The sequence below is a fragment of the Thermobia domestica genome, chromosome 2 (genome assembly GCF_964235325.1).
Source record: "Thermobia domestica chromosome 2, izTheDome1.hap1.1, whole genome shotgun sequence".
Lineage (NCBI taxonomy): Eukaryota > Metazoa > Arthropoda > Insecta > Zygentoma > Lepismatidae > Thermobia > Thermobia domestica.
Genome location: NC_137455.1, coordinates 123,950,890 through 123,967,174, shown reverse-complemented (window position 1 = coordinate 123,967,174; position 16,285 = coordinate 123,950,890). Strand labels below are relative to the sequence as shown.

Sequence of the window (16,285 nt, the reverse complement as noted above, 5' to 3'; positions counted from 1 at the left end):
GTTGTAGAATAGAAGCTTGACAGAACTTAACCCAACGAATTTCGACTTTTTCATTGATAAACGAACTGTTTCCAATCTGAAAGAATTTATTGGGATCATTTCTCCATCAACTACTTGTATCACCAGAATATTTGTGTGTGTGTGCGTAATGCAAAACATATACACACAGTATGTATATATGTGCTTGTATGTGTGTTAGTGTATTGTCAATGTTAATTAATAATAAGTAACCTTAAATTTATTACTTTCATTCATTAATTATGTAGTAGCCAAACTATATTTTGGATTTTAAATACAAAGATTAAACATATCCTTCAGCTCCATCGATCAACGTGTTCCTGCTTCGCAGAAAGGGGTTCAAACTGTTCCTAACGCTCAGCGTTGCCATGTTACGAAGAACAAAAGTAATCAAATACATGTGTTCCTTTTTCGCAGAATGATATATATATATATATATATATATATATATATATATATATATATATATATATATATATATATATATATATATATATATATATATATTTACATAAGTTTGTGGAAAGCCAGTACTGCACCATAAGTATGCCGATATTTGTATTACATACGGAGAAATTGATTCCATCGTAATATTGTAATCACACATACAAATTGTAAGTAACAAACACTAACAAATTGTAAATTATTTCATAAATTATTGAGAAAGTCAAGATGGCTAGTATATAAGCACACCGTAAAGTGAAAGAAAAGAAAAGACCGTCATGAATGTAACATTTAAAATCTGTCCACTATTTTCATAGTTATATACATCGCACGGAAAGTATTTCGGGCATTTTCCCACTCCTCTTCGGCTTATTGCAAAGCAAAAGTTAATCATTGTACACACTCATGCTCAAGGGGCGGTGGCTCAGTAGTAGAGCGTTCCCCTTTGGTGAGTGGGTCTCTGAATCGATCCCAGCTCGTACCAAGTGAACTTTGTGGTAGACAAACAACATGTGCGTTGATTTTCTCGGGGTTCTCCTGTTCCTACCACTTTCTTCATTCCACCATTTCATTCATTCCTCATCATCACCGTGTCCTTTAGCCTAGCCGGCATAATCGTAGAACGTAACACATCCATGCTTCAGCAAATAAAGGAAGAAGTTGAAGATTGCTGCTTCCAGTTTCATGTGCAAGAATTTATGATTGACTTTGAACAAGTGGGAATAAACGCTACAAGAGACATATTCCAGTAAGCGACATTACGCATTTCTTTGTTTCATTTTACTCAATCTATATGGAGAAAGATACAATATATTGGGTTGGCTCCATTTTGCAAGGCTGATAATGACAAATAGATTAGGAGAGCAGATGTACTCCCACTTGCTCCTCTTGAAGACATTTCTGATTCATTTCCATATATACAAGACGATGCACCCGACATCCTGGAGGCACAGGTTTTCCTAGACTACTTGGTGGACACCTATGCTGAGGATTTGAATGCAACCTTCCACCCGTAAATGCAGCAATACTGGATTGTTATTTGACTTCTCACGTTGTTCTAATTATATTTCCGGACAAATAAAAAAAAAAAAAACCTGATAACAACAGCGAGAAAAGCACAAGCAATGTCAAGGTTACCATTTCAAGTTTAAAAGGAAGTAGACATGAATCATCCCTGTATATACAGGTTCATTCTACTTTTGAAGCAGGAACAGTCCGAGAATGCAGCTGCTGGAAGCAGGCAATTTAACTTTGCGGAGAAGATTGTGGAGACGTTTAGACAGTCGCAGCCGGGTTCTTAAGAGTAGGTTTAGGTGTAAGGTTGGCTTTATTCCGTACTTTAGTGCAGTATTCCATTCATTTTAATAGCTGAAATTACAATTGAATGAAGACAAGATGATATTAAGACTCGCGACTGTATACTAAATTTATTAGGGTTCATGCCATTATTGTTCAATGCAAATGATTTTTTATTTTTTAGCCTATATGTGTGTTTGCGATTTGTTCTTATTGCAGTAAATCACGATTGCACTTATGCGATACTTGTGCACTTGTCCGCACTATTTTAGATTTAGATTGGTGTTTTGTTCCTTGCGCCAAATATTTTTAATATTGAGGTGCTACCAAAAGTTTTCATGCGATTCTGCGAAGCACGAATGAGTACACTTGACAAACGTTGCACACTAATAAGATATTCTGCGAAACAGGAATTAACCATCGATTAATATTCAGAAATTCGCAAAAAAGTCCCCTTCTGAATTTCCGTTAATTTCACAAAATATTTTTTATCGCAAAAGAATTGATATTAAAATGTTATTTATGTGATCACATACAAAATAAATTTTGAAAAGTTTACAAATATTGCTGGTAATTAATGCTGCCACCCATTTCGAACATTTTAAAAGCACGTAGTTTCTAATGTTAATTTCTTATCGATAGTCTGTGTACCAACCAAAAGTAATTTTGTCAAGTCCAAAATAAGCCTCTTGAAAACAGCTCTTACTTGCAAAAGAATATATAATGAACGCTATTGGCTTTTGTAATGGTCTGTCCAAGCAGCCTGATAAAAATTAAGCGTAGCATAACAAAAGATAATTATCTTCTAAGCACAGAGAAAAAAAGAAAGAAAAAGAAAAAAACGACAGAACGAAAAGCTTGATGTAAACGAGTATAGAGGGCACGAAATTTTATTTCGCTCCGGGCACTCAAATCTCTGGCTACGGCTCTGGGTTTCACTAATAGTGAACATATACTGTAATAAAAAATAATAATAATAATAATAACAATCTATATATAAACTCATGCAGCTTACTAATACGAGATCACATTGAAGAGGCATGGCAAGGTTCTACATTACTGGTCCCCCTTCCCATTGAGCAGTAATGAAGACAGAAAACAACGTGCCCTGTGGGGCTCTAACCCGCCTTCACTCGCTAACGCTCGCTCGGCAATACTGTATGAGTTAAATTTATAAACTTTAGTACAGAAAGAAACCTACCCACCTACTAATCTACATGGGGGACCAGTAATCTAGAACCTTACCAAGAGGCATGCATACATAATGTATTTTCATAAAAACAGCATCCTAATATCTAAGGTTATTAACATTCATACCCAAGAATCAATGCCCAAATTAACTGAAGGTACGGCGTCCTTTTTTAGCTTCATAACGAGTGGAAGTCCTAATAGTTCGTTTTTTAAATCTCTTTCGAAGTCACTGGAAACAAAATGCTCCGAACATACTTTACACGAATCTGGATTCCATTTGCCATCACGTCGAGAACGTTGAACCCACTGTCTTCGTAGTTCTGGATCTTCAGGGAATTTAAAGTACTTGACATGTTTTTTAAGATCATCCCTTTTAGTTTTCACCAAACTATTGTTGCATCCTGCAACAACACACCTTGTACCAGGCATTTTAACGTTTAAAAATTATTTCATGGACTGCAGAATCCAATTAACAAAAAAGTAAATTAAATTAATTTCGCATCGTCTAACAAGGACATTTGACATTCGAGGTACGAGATTCCTGCGTTAATATATGATATCTTCCCGGAAAAACAGTAATAATTTTAAAAATATGTAACACACAACAATTAAAACACTACACTATTTTTTTTTTTTTTTTTTTAATGGAAACAGGAAAATTGTACAAATTTTCATTAACACGAACACTTGAATAATTTTGCTAGCTTACGATATAGAATCACTACACACTTTCTTTCAACAAGAAAAACAATTTGCAAAACACTACCCATCACGCTTGTTAAAAATTAACATTCTCTCGTAGTCGCACTCTCTGAAGGACCTTGCAATTCAAGCGTTGGGTCTATGAATGACGTCATACACTCAGCACCGAGGCTGCCTCGCTTTGCACCCGAGCCAATCCGAACGAAAACCGAAGCGTTTTGAGGTCATGCACCACTACTCCTCATTATATTAAATTATTACAGGACTTGTCCACCGACTTCACATGCCAGGGTGTAAAGTTTTTAAGAAAATTTAGAACGGAGGGGGCACGGGGACGAAATAAAATTTTATAATTAATGAAAAAGAAATTGCTTATACAAAATTAATTCTTACCTGAAGTTCCCGCTTGCATCTCAACCACATCACCGAGTTAAAATCGTCAGAAGCAATTTTCGAATCTACACTTCTACCATCTCTTTGGGTTCCCAGCTTTGTCACAGCATTGCATTTTTCATAATGAATCTTCATTCTTTGAACTAAACCAACCATTTCTTTCTTACATGTTTTGCAACGAGCTCGTATGGTCGTTTTCTTATCTGATGGAGTTACTTTAATAAATTTGCTCCAAATTATGTCCTTTTTTCTTCCCGTAAAACCCATGTTAAGCAATTCCAAGCTGCACGTAGACTGAGAACCAACTTACTGTATACTGTATCAACGAATGTCTGCGATAGTTTAATTTCAGAACCGCAATTCAGAACCCTTTGTTTTTTTTTTCTGAATAGAACAAAAACTCGTTTCCAAGATAATTCTATTTATTTTTTTAATATCAGTTCTGCAAGTAGTCCAATCTTCGACTACTACACTTTCTCGCAGGTTAACTGATAAGCATTTAAACAATACAATAAATACTAAAAACAAGGGGGAGAAAGAGACAAAATAAACTGCCACATTAACCTGCTGTAGCCACGAGAAATCAAAACATTCACACGGGAAGAAAACACCCTTCTGAATGGGAAGCACTTTTTGACATTTTCTTTCTCTGGCATATTTTTTTTTTTTAAATTAAATACAAAACAAACAAATGTTTAAAACAAGCCTTAAAAATACACGTGTTTTAAACAAAATGTTTAAAACTTGTAAAATTTGTTTTAAATCAAAATAAATTGTTTAAAACAAGTTTTAATCATTTGTTTTAAACAAAACTACCGTGAGGAAGGCTAGCCAATAGGATTCAAAGTAATAGTTTGCACTCACAGCTAGGGTTGCCAACTGGCCCGAAATATTGCAGTACAAACTTCTTACCAGCCCCTTTATGACCGGTATTTTGAAATTTGTAATCCAAAATAAAACATTGAACATCGAAATTCGTCAACAGTTCCTTTACAAATGCAAATTTCCATTGTATTATACAGTAAGCAATATTTTTCTTTTAAATCTCTGCACGTTTTTCATTTATTTAACATAAATTTGATAATTATATTTTACTATAAAACATTGTTTTCAACAATCGAGACAGAAGTGTACAATTTGTCATAATTGTGCGGAATAAGTATAGCGAAAAATTTAAATTGTCCATCGATTATTGGCAAATTACTCTTAGGCATGTCGTTAGTAAATGTTTGTTGCATTGTTTAGTTTCACGTCCCTAGCTGCTGCATATGACAAATTTCCTTTAAAAAAATCCTGAAAGGGGTCTCAACCAATGTTTTGTCTGTTAATGTCGTGGGGGCGCGGTGGCTCAGTGGTAGAGCGTTCACCTCTGGTGCTTGGGGTCCCGGGTTCGATCCCAGCCTCCGCCAAGTGAACTTTGTGGTGGACAAACACCGTGCTCGTGGGTTTTCTCGGGGTTCTCCCGTTTCCTCCCACTTTCTTCATTCCACCATTTCACTCATCTCTCATCATCACCGTCTCCTTTAGCCTAACCGGCATAACCGTGGGACGTAAAACTTAAAGATTTCATTTCATTTTTTTGTCTGTTAATGTCGACCTGGCAGTTCCTCTTTCCAACACCTACAGGACGTGGCTACGAATACAATAATGGTCTTTTGTTTCACTAATCTAGACATTGCTTTGTTCATTGAAGCAGAGGCCTTTAAAGCACCCTGAAACTTACTCTTACTCCCTCCCCTTTTCCATTTTGTTTTTTGTTTCAATCTTGAATCTCTGAATGAATAGCAGAATTTTAAGGGGCGACGGTAATTTTATTTTCCAGATTGACAAGCCAATACTCAACCCCCTGGTATTGAAAGTGTCCCTCAGAGGGAAATTTTCCAAAATAACAATTGAGTGCGAGAAACAGTGGTTCGATTCCCGGTGTGTGGGAAGAGGCACATATAAGGCGTTCAAGGAAATAATGACGAACCCAACAAAAGCAACATGTAATCTGAACACTCAGAAATTTTATTTGAGGTGTTACAGAACTACCCTGTGTAGTGATATCATTCAGCGTTACGCACCGGTTCCCTCGAATCGGTTGTTCAGTTTCTCGCCAATACTTATGAAAAAAAGTAGTATTTTTGAGAAGCCGCTGTCACTGGTATCATTGGAACAAATAATAATATAAAAATACATAATAATGTAATCAAGTAGTAATAATATGACCCCATAGCGAGGTCAACTCACTACTAATCACAGAACCAGCGACACAACATTAGGTTAGTTGTCGCCCGGGGCAAGAACTCGACTTACCTCCCCCCCCCCCGACATCCAAACCAAAATGCTCCCCAACTACACTAGATTTTGACATCACACAGTAATTCTCCTATTCGATTTTTCCTTCAGGTGGTAAAACTTGATTTCAAAATTGCAGTGCTTATTTTAATTTTTAGTAAAAGATACAACACCAAACTAATTAGTATTGGATTAGCAAAACATCTAGGAGTAGCATGTTTGACATATTCTTAGTCTTATCATAATAACTATAAATCACAATGTTTTTGGAATCATATCGGAATATTCGTGTGTAGAATGAATCTGTTGGTTTAGAATAGAATATTTAATTATGACAAACAGTCAAGCTGTTGTCTCGAGTATTATATTCGGACATTTTGCAAATCTCTTAAACCGATGTAAGTTGAACGAAAACATAAAAAGCTGCAAATAAAATTTAACTTCGTGGACTCTTTTGGCATATCTTTGAAGCAAACTTATTCTCTATGGATATAATAGTAAAATTGATGAGTCGTTGTCCTGTTAAGTTTTTGAAGTAACTCTTATGATCTTTAGTTTCTTTCCTTGACTAACAGTGAAAATAAATATTTGCCCTGTTTTGCGCCCCCCCAATCCGGCGCCCGAGTGCCTCCCTTAGTTACAGTATGTCACTGCACAGAATTGGTTATTAAATGATTTGAATGTTACTGCTAGCTCTGTGGTGCCTAGTTCTCTTGCCTATACTGTATGTACAGTTTGCGGAAGTCGTTCCTCTTTCCCTTAGAGAGTATAATTTCAAAATAAATACACGATTATTTTGATCGTTCAAAGTGCATTTTGAATAGTATATTGCAAATCCATGTCTAATATAGATTTGGTACAGAAAAAGAACATAAAACTTCAATCCATCATTTTTCTAACGCATTGTGTTTTTCTGTGAAAACAAGATTGCAACGCTGCACTAGAAACCATGGTAGAAACGGAATTGACCTTCAGCCACATATAACGCGACGCTGACGTCAGTAGCCTCTACTCAAGGTACTGCCACTCGTGTGTAGCCTCATATACAAGTTCCATTCTATGTTGAACAAAGAATTTTACCCAGTTCCCATTATTTATTATCTTCCGATCTTCAAATTACTACTTCCGACTAGAATTTGAAAGATAAAATGAAAAAGAAATGTGAAATAACAGAAGCAAGTAATCAGTCACATATTATTCACTGCAGAATAGAATCCACAATTCATGCAAATTGCGTAGGCTACGTACTCTCGTACAAACTGCAACTTGTATAAAATACTAAATATTCGAGTTTATTTTAAATTTTAGTTATTTTAAATAGCAAGTCCGTTTGTGCCAAACTTCGAGACTTTTCTTCGTAGCTATCAATAAAATAAAGGTCTGCAAACGAATCAATACATTATCCAACCGAGCATGTTCACAGGAATATTGATTTTTATAGTACAGGGTGCCCAAAAATTTCTCCATACAAGAAATACATTTGTGATCACGCGATTTCTGGAGTAAAAAAAATCGTAATGAGTATTTTGTGTCTTACATGCATACATAAATGTAAGAATAATATCCCTCACATAGGCTATGTATGCCCTGTTAGCTTACAGCGGTAGAATACATTTTGATACATTTCAAAATGTTGACATAGGTTGAAGTTACAGGAAAAATCCGTATTTTAATCTAGAGATGCAAAAAAGCCGGCTTTTTTGAATCGATGGTTTTTTCACATAAAAAGCCGGCTTTTTTGGGAAAAAAACGAGAATTTTGGAAATTTTGGCTTTTTTTATTTTCATGATTTTTCTATCTAAATAGCTTTTTTATAGTATAGTCTATAGTTAGATAAGAATTCCATGACCTAAATGCGATATTTCGCTCTGAAATTCACCATCAAGATGGATGGAGCACATGTTCTACGAATTAAAGCTAACATGAAGAATGTAGTATTTGAGGGCAATTTTAGAGGCTATTTAACTTTATTTTAACTTTTGAGTTATCGACATCTTTTTCCTTCTCTAGATCATTTTAGTTTGTCATCCGTGTTTCATTTCTAAGAGCTTTTAGTACTCTAGCTTCTAGCGCAAAAGTTAAACTTGCCCGTTTTTCTATTTATCCGTCAAAGCGTACGTTTTTCAATATATCCGTCAAACTGTACTTCCACATTTCTGTTATACTGTAGCTGTGAAGTGATTTAGCAATAATTTTCCGGATACAACCTTGAATACCAATTTATACAAATAATCAGTAGCGGATTTAGAAAAGTACTTTAGGAGGGATTTTTCTGATTGTTTCGTTTCCTAAAAAGTCCTAATTTTATTTGGGAGGTGCTTGAAGTTTATGAGTACAGGCATAATTAATATTTCGTTTCGTTTATATGTTTAGCAATAATCTTCCGGATACAACCTTAAAAATCATTTATACTGAGAATCAGTGGTGGATTTAGAAAAGTATTTTGGGAAGGGTTTTTCTTACTCATGTTTAGTTTTTGTAAACATTCGTAATTTTTATTTGACGGGAGCTTAAAGTTTATGAGTAAAGGCATAACTAATAGATATTTCGTTTGTTGCAGACATTTCATAACTTTGGGGAACGGGCTTCAGTCCGAAAGACCGCCCCCCTAACCTTCGCAAAACCGTCACTGCTGGTAATTAGTAATAATAACGATTTAAAAACAATAAGAAAGGAAGTCGGCCAACTCACAGTACATGCACATTCACAGATGGAATGAAGAAAAGCTTTGTCAGAATGGTTGAATCCCGGACTTCCCGATAGAAGCACAAAAGCTAATCACTCAGTCATGTTTGTTGTGCAGTTGTATTTAGCTTAACTTAAATATATTCCGTAGTCCTTTTTTTTTTGGGGGGGGGGGAATTCCGTAATGATATGTTGAATCCCTTTTGTTAAAAATTCAGAAAACTTGAGGATTGGGTAAACCGTGATGGTGGTTATATAAAACTTAACTGTAGAATTTCAAGAATATACAGAACCAAAAGCTCTAGATGTGCAGCCTTTAAGTGTATCATATAAATCTAATTATTTCTCTTATGTTTTATTTTGATTTTATTTTGTTTCAAAAAGAGGGTATGGAATATTTTGAAGTAAAAATACTACATACTATTTTGCTAGTTATTTGTGTATTTTTTTTTAAAAGAAGTGTTTACTTTCAGGGTTGGCTGGTTTACACCAGCTGTTTTTTTTTTTTTTTTTTTAAATAACGTTTAAACCCAAAAAATTAAAAGAATGAAAAATGCGAATCGTGTGAACTTCATGGTGACGTTTCCAGATATCAAACCACCTGCAATAGTTTTATTTCCCTTTCACCTTTTAATCAAGGTGTCCCAGGTTCAATTCTCGGTCGAACCACAACCCTTCTTTCATGCGTAAACAAAGTAGCGGTTCGCGAAATTCTTCTCCTTGATAACCTCGGTATTTCGTAAGGATGTTAAGCCTAAACATACGAAACAAACCAAATTGTATATTTCTGCATGCCTAAATGCCTGTTGTTTTATAAAGAAGCCAAGATTGCTTAAATATATTGATATAAATTGGCAAAATTTATTGATTGCCTACGTAGCTTCCAACATTAGCTTGGATTGGACTTTCAATAATATCTACATACTAAATTTGTAATTTAATACCTCAGTTTTAGCGTACTGATTATGATACGTTGACCTTTAAATTTTACATGCAAAGCAATAACAGGATTTTCCCGTTATTGTCTTACATTTCAAGTAATGACGGGATTTTCCCGATGGCTAGGGCGGGAGATTCTCAATTTAAGAAATTTACTGACCGGACTTCTTCAAGCTTATGGGAGTTCTTTCAGCATAACCCCGTTGTTGCATAATAACACCAAGGCGAAACAAACTTATATCTGTGAATATGTAATATAAATACATAAAGCAAAAAATCTAAATCAAAAAAGCCTGGTTAACCCAAAAAAAGCCTGGTTTAAACATCCCCCAAAAAACGGGTTTATGGCATTTTGAAAAACAACCATGGTTCTTGCCAACTCTGCTTACTTTTGTATATAGGAGGTTAAAAAATTCTTATTATATACATTGGTTAATCCTGTGGAATTCATAATGTAAATATGTTGAAGAAAAATTGTTTGAAATATCATTTCGAAATTCGTAGTTTATTTTCGAGGTTTTATATTATTATCAACATCAACCACTAATTAAATGATTTTTTGTGTTATAGAGAAGCGAAACAAAGTCTGCTTTATCAATTTAAAGCAGAATTTTGAAAAAAGCCCAAAATTTCCCAAGCAAAAAAGCGAAGCAGAAAAAACCGAGTTTTTTCCAAAAAAAAGCCGGTTTTTTTCCGAGCCCTTGCATCTCTATTTTAATCTTGTAGACACCACAATGGCACAACATTTACGCATGTTCAAGAAATGATTTTTTAACTAAAGATCCCACATGATTCTTTCTTTTCTTCTTCTTCTCTTAAATTTGAATACGGCCCCCATAGTGATTTCATCCTCTCGTATTCAGTATTTCCGAAAACATAAAACGGCTAGTCACTTATTAAGATTATTTTCTAATTTCGCTAGAGAGAGTAGCAGTGGGACGCCAGCATTAATTTCCTACGGAGGCAAGCGGAAGTTCAGAGAACTTTTTTGGGAGTATCTACAATTTCGTATACTGAAAATAATAGTTTTATATGATTTGCGTAAATTATAATGTGACAAGTGATACTACCGAAATACGAGAATCTCCTTACCTAGGGTTGCCAGACATCCCGGTTTTCCGGGACAGTCCCGGTTTTCAATGAGAGAATTACTTGTCTCGAAAAAGGCTCTCGGGACGCCTGTTTGTCCCAGTTTTCGTTCTTCAGACTGAAAAAATTCAACCCGCATGAGTTAATATGTCTCACCTAAAAATGGAAGGTAGTATTACTGACTCAAATGATAACCAACAAAGAAAAAAAATATCTCTTTAATCATAAATGGAAGAGTGCGACGTAATTGTCACAATATTTAGGGACTATTAAACACAAAAAATCGGAATTCGGACTAAGGAACACCAGGTAGCTCTCCTTATGTTATCTTTTCACATTTTTATATATTCTTTGTGGAGTTTCATTTGTGTTAACTGTATATAGAATGAACTGGAAAATTTTGAGTACTAAAGTGGAAAAGACAGGTAATTAAGTGATTCTGACCAAATGAGTAGGAACCGTGATCTTATTGAGTCTGAGATTGGTGTCCCGGTTTTTCGCTTACAAAATCTGGCAACCCTACCCTTGCCTCCCCTGGGTGCCGTCACTAGAATCTTAGGTTTATATGTTTCTCTGCAATCCTTTCGACAACGACATCTCGAAAACCACAAGTGCTAAAAACGTGCCGTTTTCACTCGTCGATTCCAAATTTTGTGTACATTGTCACGTTCTCATTCAAATTTTCAAAAACTATGTCGTTATTGTTCTATTCAACATTTTAGGGGCTGTTTTGAACTCATAAGAGCCATTTTGACCCTGAGTCTGTTTTAAGGCATTGTTGCAGGCCGAAACTACGGTTAGGCAACCAGTAGAGAAGTTACGTATGGCGGGTTGATGGACATTGCAGGCACTTTCTTACATCTGCATGGCAAAACCGATTGCACGCTGGTAACTTCAAACGCCTCAAGAGACGCAATAGGGCGTACTCGAACGGATATGGATTTATTAGAAAAAAAAATCCACTTGATATCGCGTTACTTCTACAAATTTGCTACAAACTCACTCCAACATCTACACATAGCAGTTCACTTTCTTTGTGAGTCGCCTATCGTTTACCTGTGTAAGACCACGTTTCCATTTTACATGAATCTTGTAGCCGTCATTAAAAAAAATAAAAAACTTGCAACCTTACTATATTTCTCCATGTAAACATAATCTTGAAAGGGACATACATTTTTTCCATCTTGCAAGGAGTTAAACGACGTGCAACTTTCTGAGTCGTCTTGCTTGCTATCTGCTATGTCATCCAGCTGACATAAAGGAAAAAACAGTTTCGCCGCTTCCGAAACAAACTGATTCTTTTGGACAGGGAGGGGAAGTGCGCCAAAATACACGTTTTTAATGAGGAGGTTCACTATTTGTCCACTAGAGTGCAGTGGCGGCCAGTGGATTGTGGTTTCGGGTGTTGCAGTACGAAGATCGGAGACAGACGATATAAAGTGGACTCATTGACTTATTAGCATAACTTTAGATGCAAATGCTATGTGACATGTAAAATTAAATAAAATTCTGTTTTTTAAAATAAAAAATGCAGAACATTTTATCCGATTAACCAACTTAATTAATTAGTAACTTCATTCTCCTCTCTTTAATTGGAACAAGTCTGTATAATACATGCTGGTTGAACTCTGGTATTCTTATTGTCAGGTCTTTTTCGATGGAAAGCATAACCAATGGTGATAACCTTTCTTGGGACATTCAATTCCTTGAAAGTGTCAATTCTTTCTCATGTGGAAAAAAAAAAAAGAAAACTTTTCGTCTTTTGCTGACGCCATAGGTACAGTTAATATTAATTTCAGAAGCTTTGTAGATTCACTAAATATTTTTTCTAGATTATTGCGAACGATTCATTCTAGCAAACTCAGTCCCTGACAGTGATCCAAATTCCTCTTCAGCGTAGACTGGAGAGAGCGTTCGTAGCAGAGATTTAGTGTTATAAAAAAAAAAATGTACATTGAACACACTTTATTCACAGTTTATCCAGGAAAATTTAAAATAAATTGAGGAAATGTATCTGGTGCAAACAACACTACTGCCATAAAACATCCTGTAAATTTAAACTGGATGTTTTTTTCGAACACTCTCCTGAATTGCCCTTTGCTTGTTTTGTCTAAGCCTTAATTGCATATTTTTCCTCAGTTGAAAGCTGGTCAATGATTTATTTACAGAAGTCATGGTATACTATTCATTCAGAATTTGTAGGTTATTTACAGAATTAAAGGACACATAATAAAATTAAACCTAATAATTAAAAAAAACAAAACAGCTGATACAAAATAGGTACTGGTATATGAATTCCGAATGCCACATATTCATACATCAACACACACACATGTGCGTAAAAGAAAAACATACATTCCAAATCATCCGTCTTGTTTGTTACGCAATGCACAATAACAATATATTTCCACATGAGGCGAAACAATGCTTACCAATGTGATATGTTCAGGAAAGGAAACCTCGAAACTCGCCAGATGAAGGATCAGCATGTAACAGAAGCCAAAAATCAAAGAACGTCAAAACAAACAGCACTGCCAGTTCTACACCCAGAAATGTTAACTAAGTGGGGTCCAAAGTATTTGAGGGAGGTCCAATACGTATACCTAATATGGAACCTGTCTTATACTACACCCGAAACCCGAAAAGACGATAAGTAATTCTTACTTACTGTCATCTATATTTTTAGAAAAAGTGATAGAACGATTACTTTTAAAAAAATAAAATAAAAAGAGTACATAATGAGGCGTAAAATAAAATATTTAGTCTACATCATTCGTTTCTATGTTAAACAAGATAGTTCGTTAAGAAAGTCTACAAATGTTAGTCAAGTTTCGAAATTTTTGAGAGGTCCGGACCCGGTGGACCCCCCTCGTGGCTACGCCCCTGAGCATTGCTAACTAGTCCCAAATTCAATGTGGCGTTCCCCATCATACAGTTTTATGTTGAAATTATCAAGAGTATAAAATATACTTATTTTATAAAAGAAATATGTTTATACTAAAATACTATCCACACAGGGGGGGGGAGGAAGAGAGCGATTCTACATACTGACTTATTAATATTTGATTCACAAATTACTGTAGAAGAAGCCTTCATTATTAATATAAGCGGGTCTACTTTCATTTGTTTTCTCCTCTACTAAATATTTTCTTTATTTTGTAATTCTGCAATCACTTTTTTTTAATTGTCATTATATTGATTTGCTTCAGTATGGTCCCGTAATTTAAAAATATGAATGCATAAAAACAAATTCCATTTGTTAATTGCTGGTGAAAGAAAATTCAGAAATCTTGGAACGGACAGTTACAGAAGTAAAAAATACGTTATTTAAAGTGTATATATGCAAGTATTTTTTCTGTTCTTTACTACTATTGATGATAATTTTTTTTTCTTTAAATACTTTGGTCGTTGCGCAACGCTGCAACACTAACATTAGCCGTCACTGCTAGAGTGCAGTGCTGCTTGAGTGGAGATACCTTTCTTGCTTTCAGGAAGTTATAATATGAAAAACACCAAATAAAAAGATCGGGTTGCAATTTTTTTTTTTTTTTTTTAATGACAGCTACAAGATTCATGTAAAACGGAAACGTGGTCTAAGGAGATATGAACAGTGGAAAAAGGAGATTTATGGTCATAACAACGATGCGCTCAGCTAGTCTATATATTAAAATTCTAGGTTTATATGTTTGCCTCCAATCCTTTCGACACTGATATATCAAAAACCATAAGTGCTAGAAACGTGCCGTTTTCACTGGTCGATTCCAAATTTTGTGTAGATTGTCCAGTTCTAATTGAATATTTAAAAAAAAAAAACGGTCGTTCTTTCCTTATTGTATTTTTTAGGGGTACACTGGAAGCGTTGAATTTTTTTTAAAAAAAGTAAAGCATCATATCCTACGAGTTATACATTCCAACACATCATAATTGTATATATGGGTTGAATATCTCTCAGGCGTTTGTTTCATGCCCAAATTATAATAAAACCGAAGGATAACCATTTCTCCAGTCTAAAATTAATCTATATTGTTTGGAGTGTTTTGCCAAATGAACACCATATATCACTGACATTATAATTAATTATGTATGTAATGTTTTTGCTTATTACACACTGCACGCAAGAAGAAAGAAAACACTGATTATAAATGAATTAGAAACCAACCGGAAGTAGGCTCAAATCTTGCAAACGGTGAGATATTGAAAAAATAATCGAAAAAATCTCTCCATTATGGTACCCCTTGCCGATTTTTATTAAGACATTTTTACTTATGTCTGTAAAGGGATATGTACAAATGTTGTGAGGAATGACAAGGAGTTTCATGTTCATGTTGAATGATGCGCTGTGTAGAGAGCGCAAGTTCAGCTAGTAGTAATTTTATTCGAATAACTTTACGAACAGTTTACCGTCATTAGACCTTAAACATTGATTGTTATTTAGTAACTATTCGAACAATTGAGCTTCATACAACTAAAAAATCGTTCGAATGTTCCACATAAGCTTCTTCGATTATACAGGAATGTTGCCATGTACCCCGCCCATACGACAGTACAGTGCAAGTAAATACGAAAAATCAGAAATTATTCATTGATGGGAAGTAGTATGATAATGAGAGGAGAGACATGAAATACGGCTTAAAAGAAACAAACCGACGAATAATTAGTAGAGACCGGATGTTAGCCAAAATGCCTATTCTTTAATAAAGATATGATCAAAAATGACGTTTTAAAGTTTGTATGGGGAGTTTTAGTTTCAATTTAAGGCAATTTTATTTTGCCTGTTTCGCTTATTTCGCCCATTCCTGCCTAAATAATTGCTTTAGTGCATAATGTTGCCTATTCTATGCATTTTTTTCAAAATAAGACTTTATTGGGGGTAAATTTATAATTTAGTATTTCTAGAAAAGATTTTACCTCTTCCCAGAAATATGTGTTACGTGAATATAGAGACTAGACCAATTTTTTTTTAGTGTTTTATTAAACAATTAATTTTAAAAGTGTCTAGAAAGTGAATTCACGGATACTATACGGATGTAGACAACTTTTAGAAGCAAAACAAGTTGAACTGAAAGAGAAAACAAACTATTTGTGAAACAGAAATATGTACTTTTGTCAGAACATTTTATGAAGATAGTAAATAGGACATCCGTATTGACGTCACAGAAAACAACCTTTTGTGGTTAGGACAGTCCAGAAATAGAAAACAAAAAGATGAAAAGTGAAAAACAAATTGCGTATATAAATTCTGGTAAAC

The 16,285-nt window shown here is 34.8% G+C and overlaps 1 protein-coding gene across 11 annotated transcripts in view; it reads right to left on the bottom strand.

Annotated features, from left to right (window-relative positions):
* The window catches only part of LOC145675292 (zinc finger MYM-type protein 1-like), a 259,607-nt gene that overhangs the window by 120,224 nt on the left and 123,098 nt on the right, over nt 1-16,285 (bottom strand). Inside the window, exon 1 of one of the 11 annotated variants that reach the window (XM_081745728.1) lies at nt 3,076-3,411. The exons of the other annotated variants lie outside the window; for them this stretch is intronic. Within the exon in view, the coding sequence (XP_081601854.1) occupies nt 3,076-3,378 (303 nt within the window). The 5' untranslated portion in view covers nt 3,379-3,411. Of the gene's footprint in view, nt 1-3,075; nt 3,412-16,285 lie in introns of those variants that run through there. 11 annotated transcript variants of the gene reach the window in all.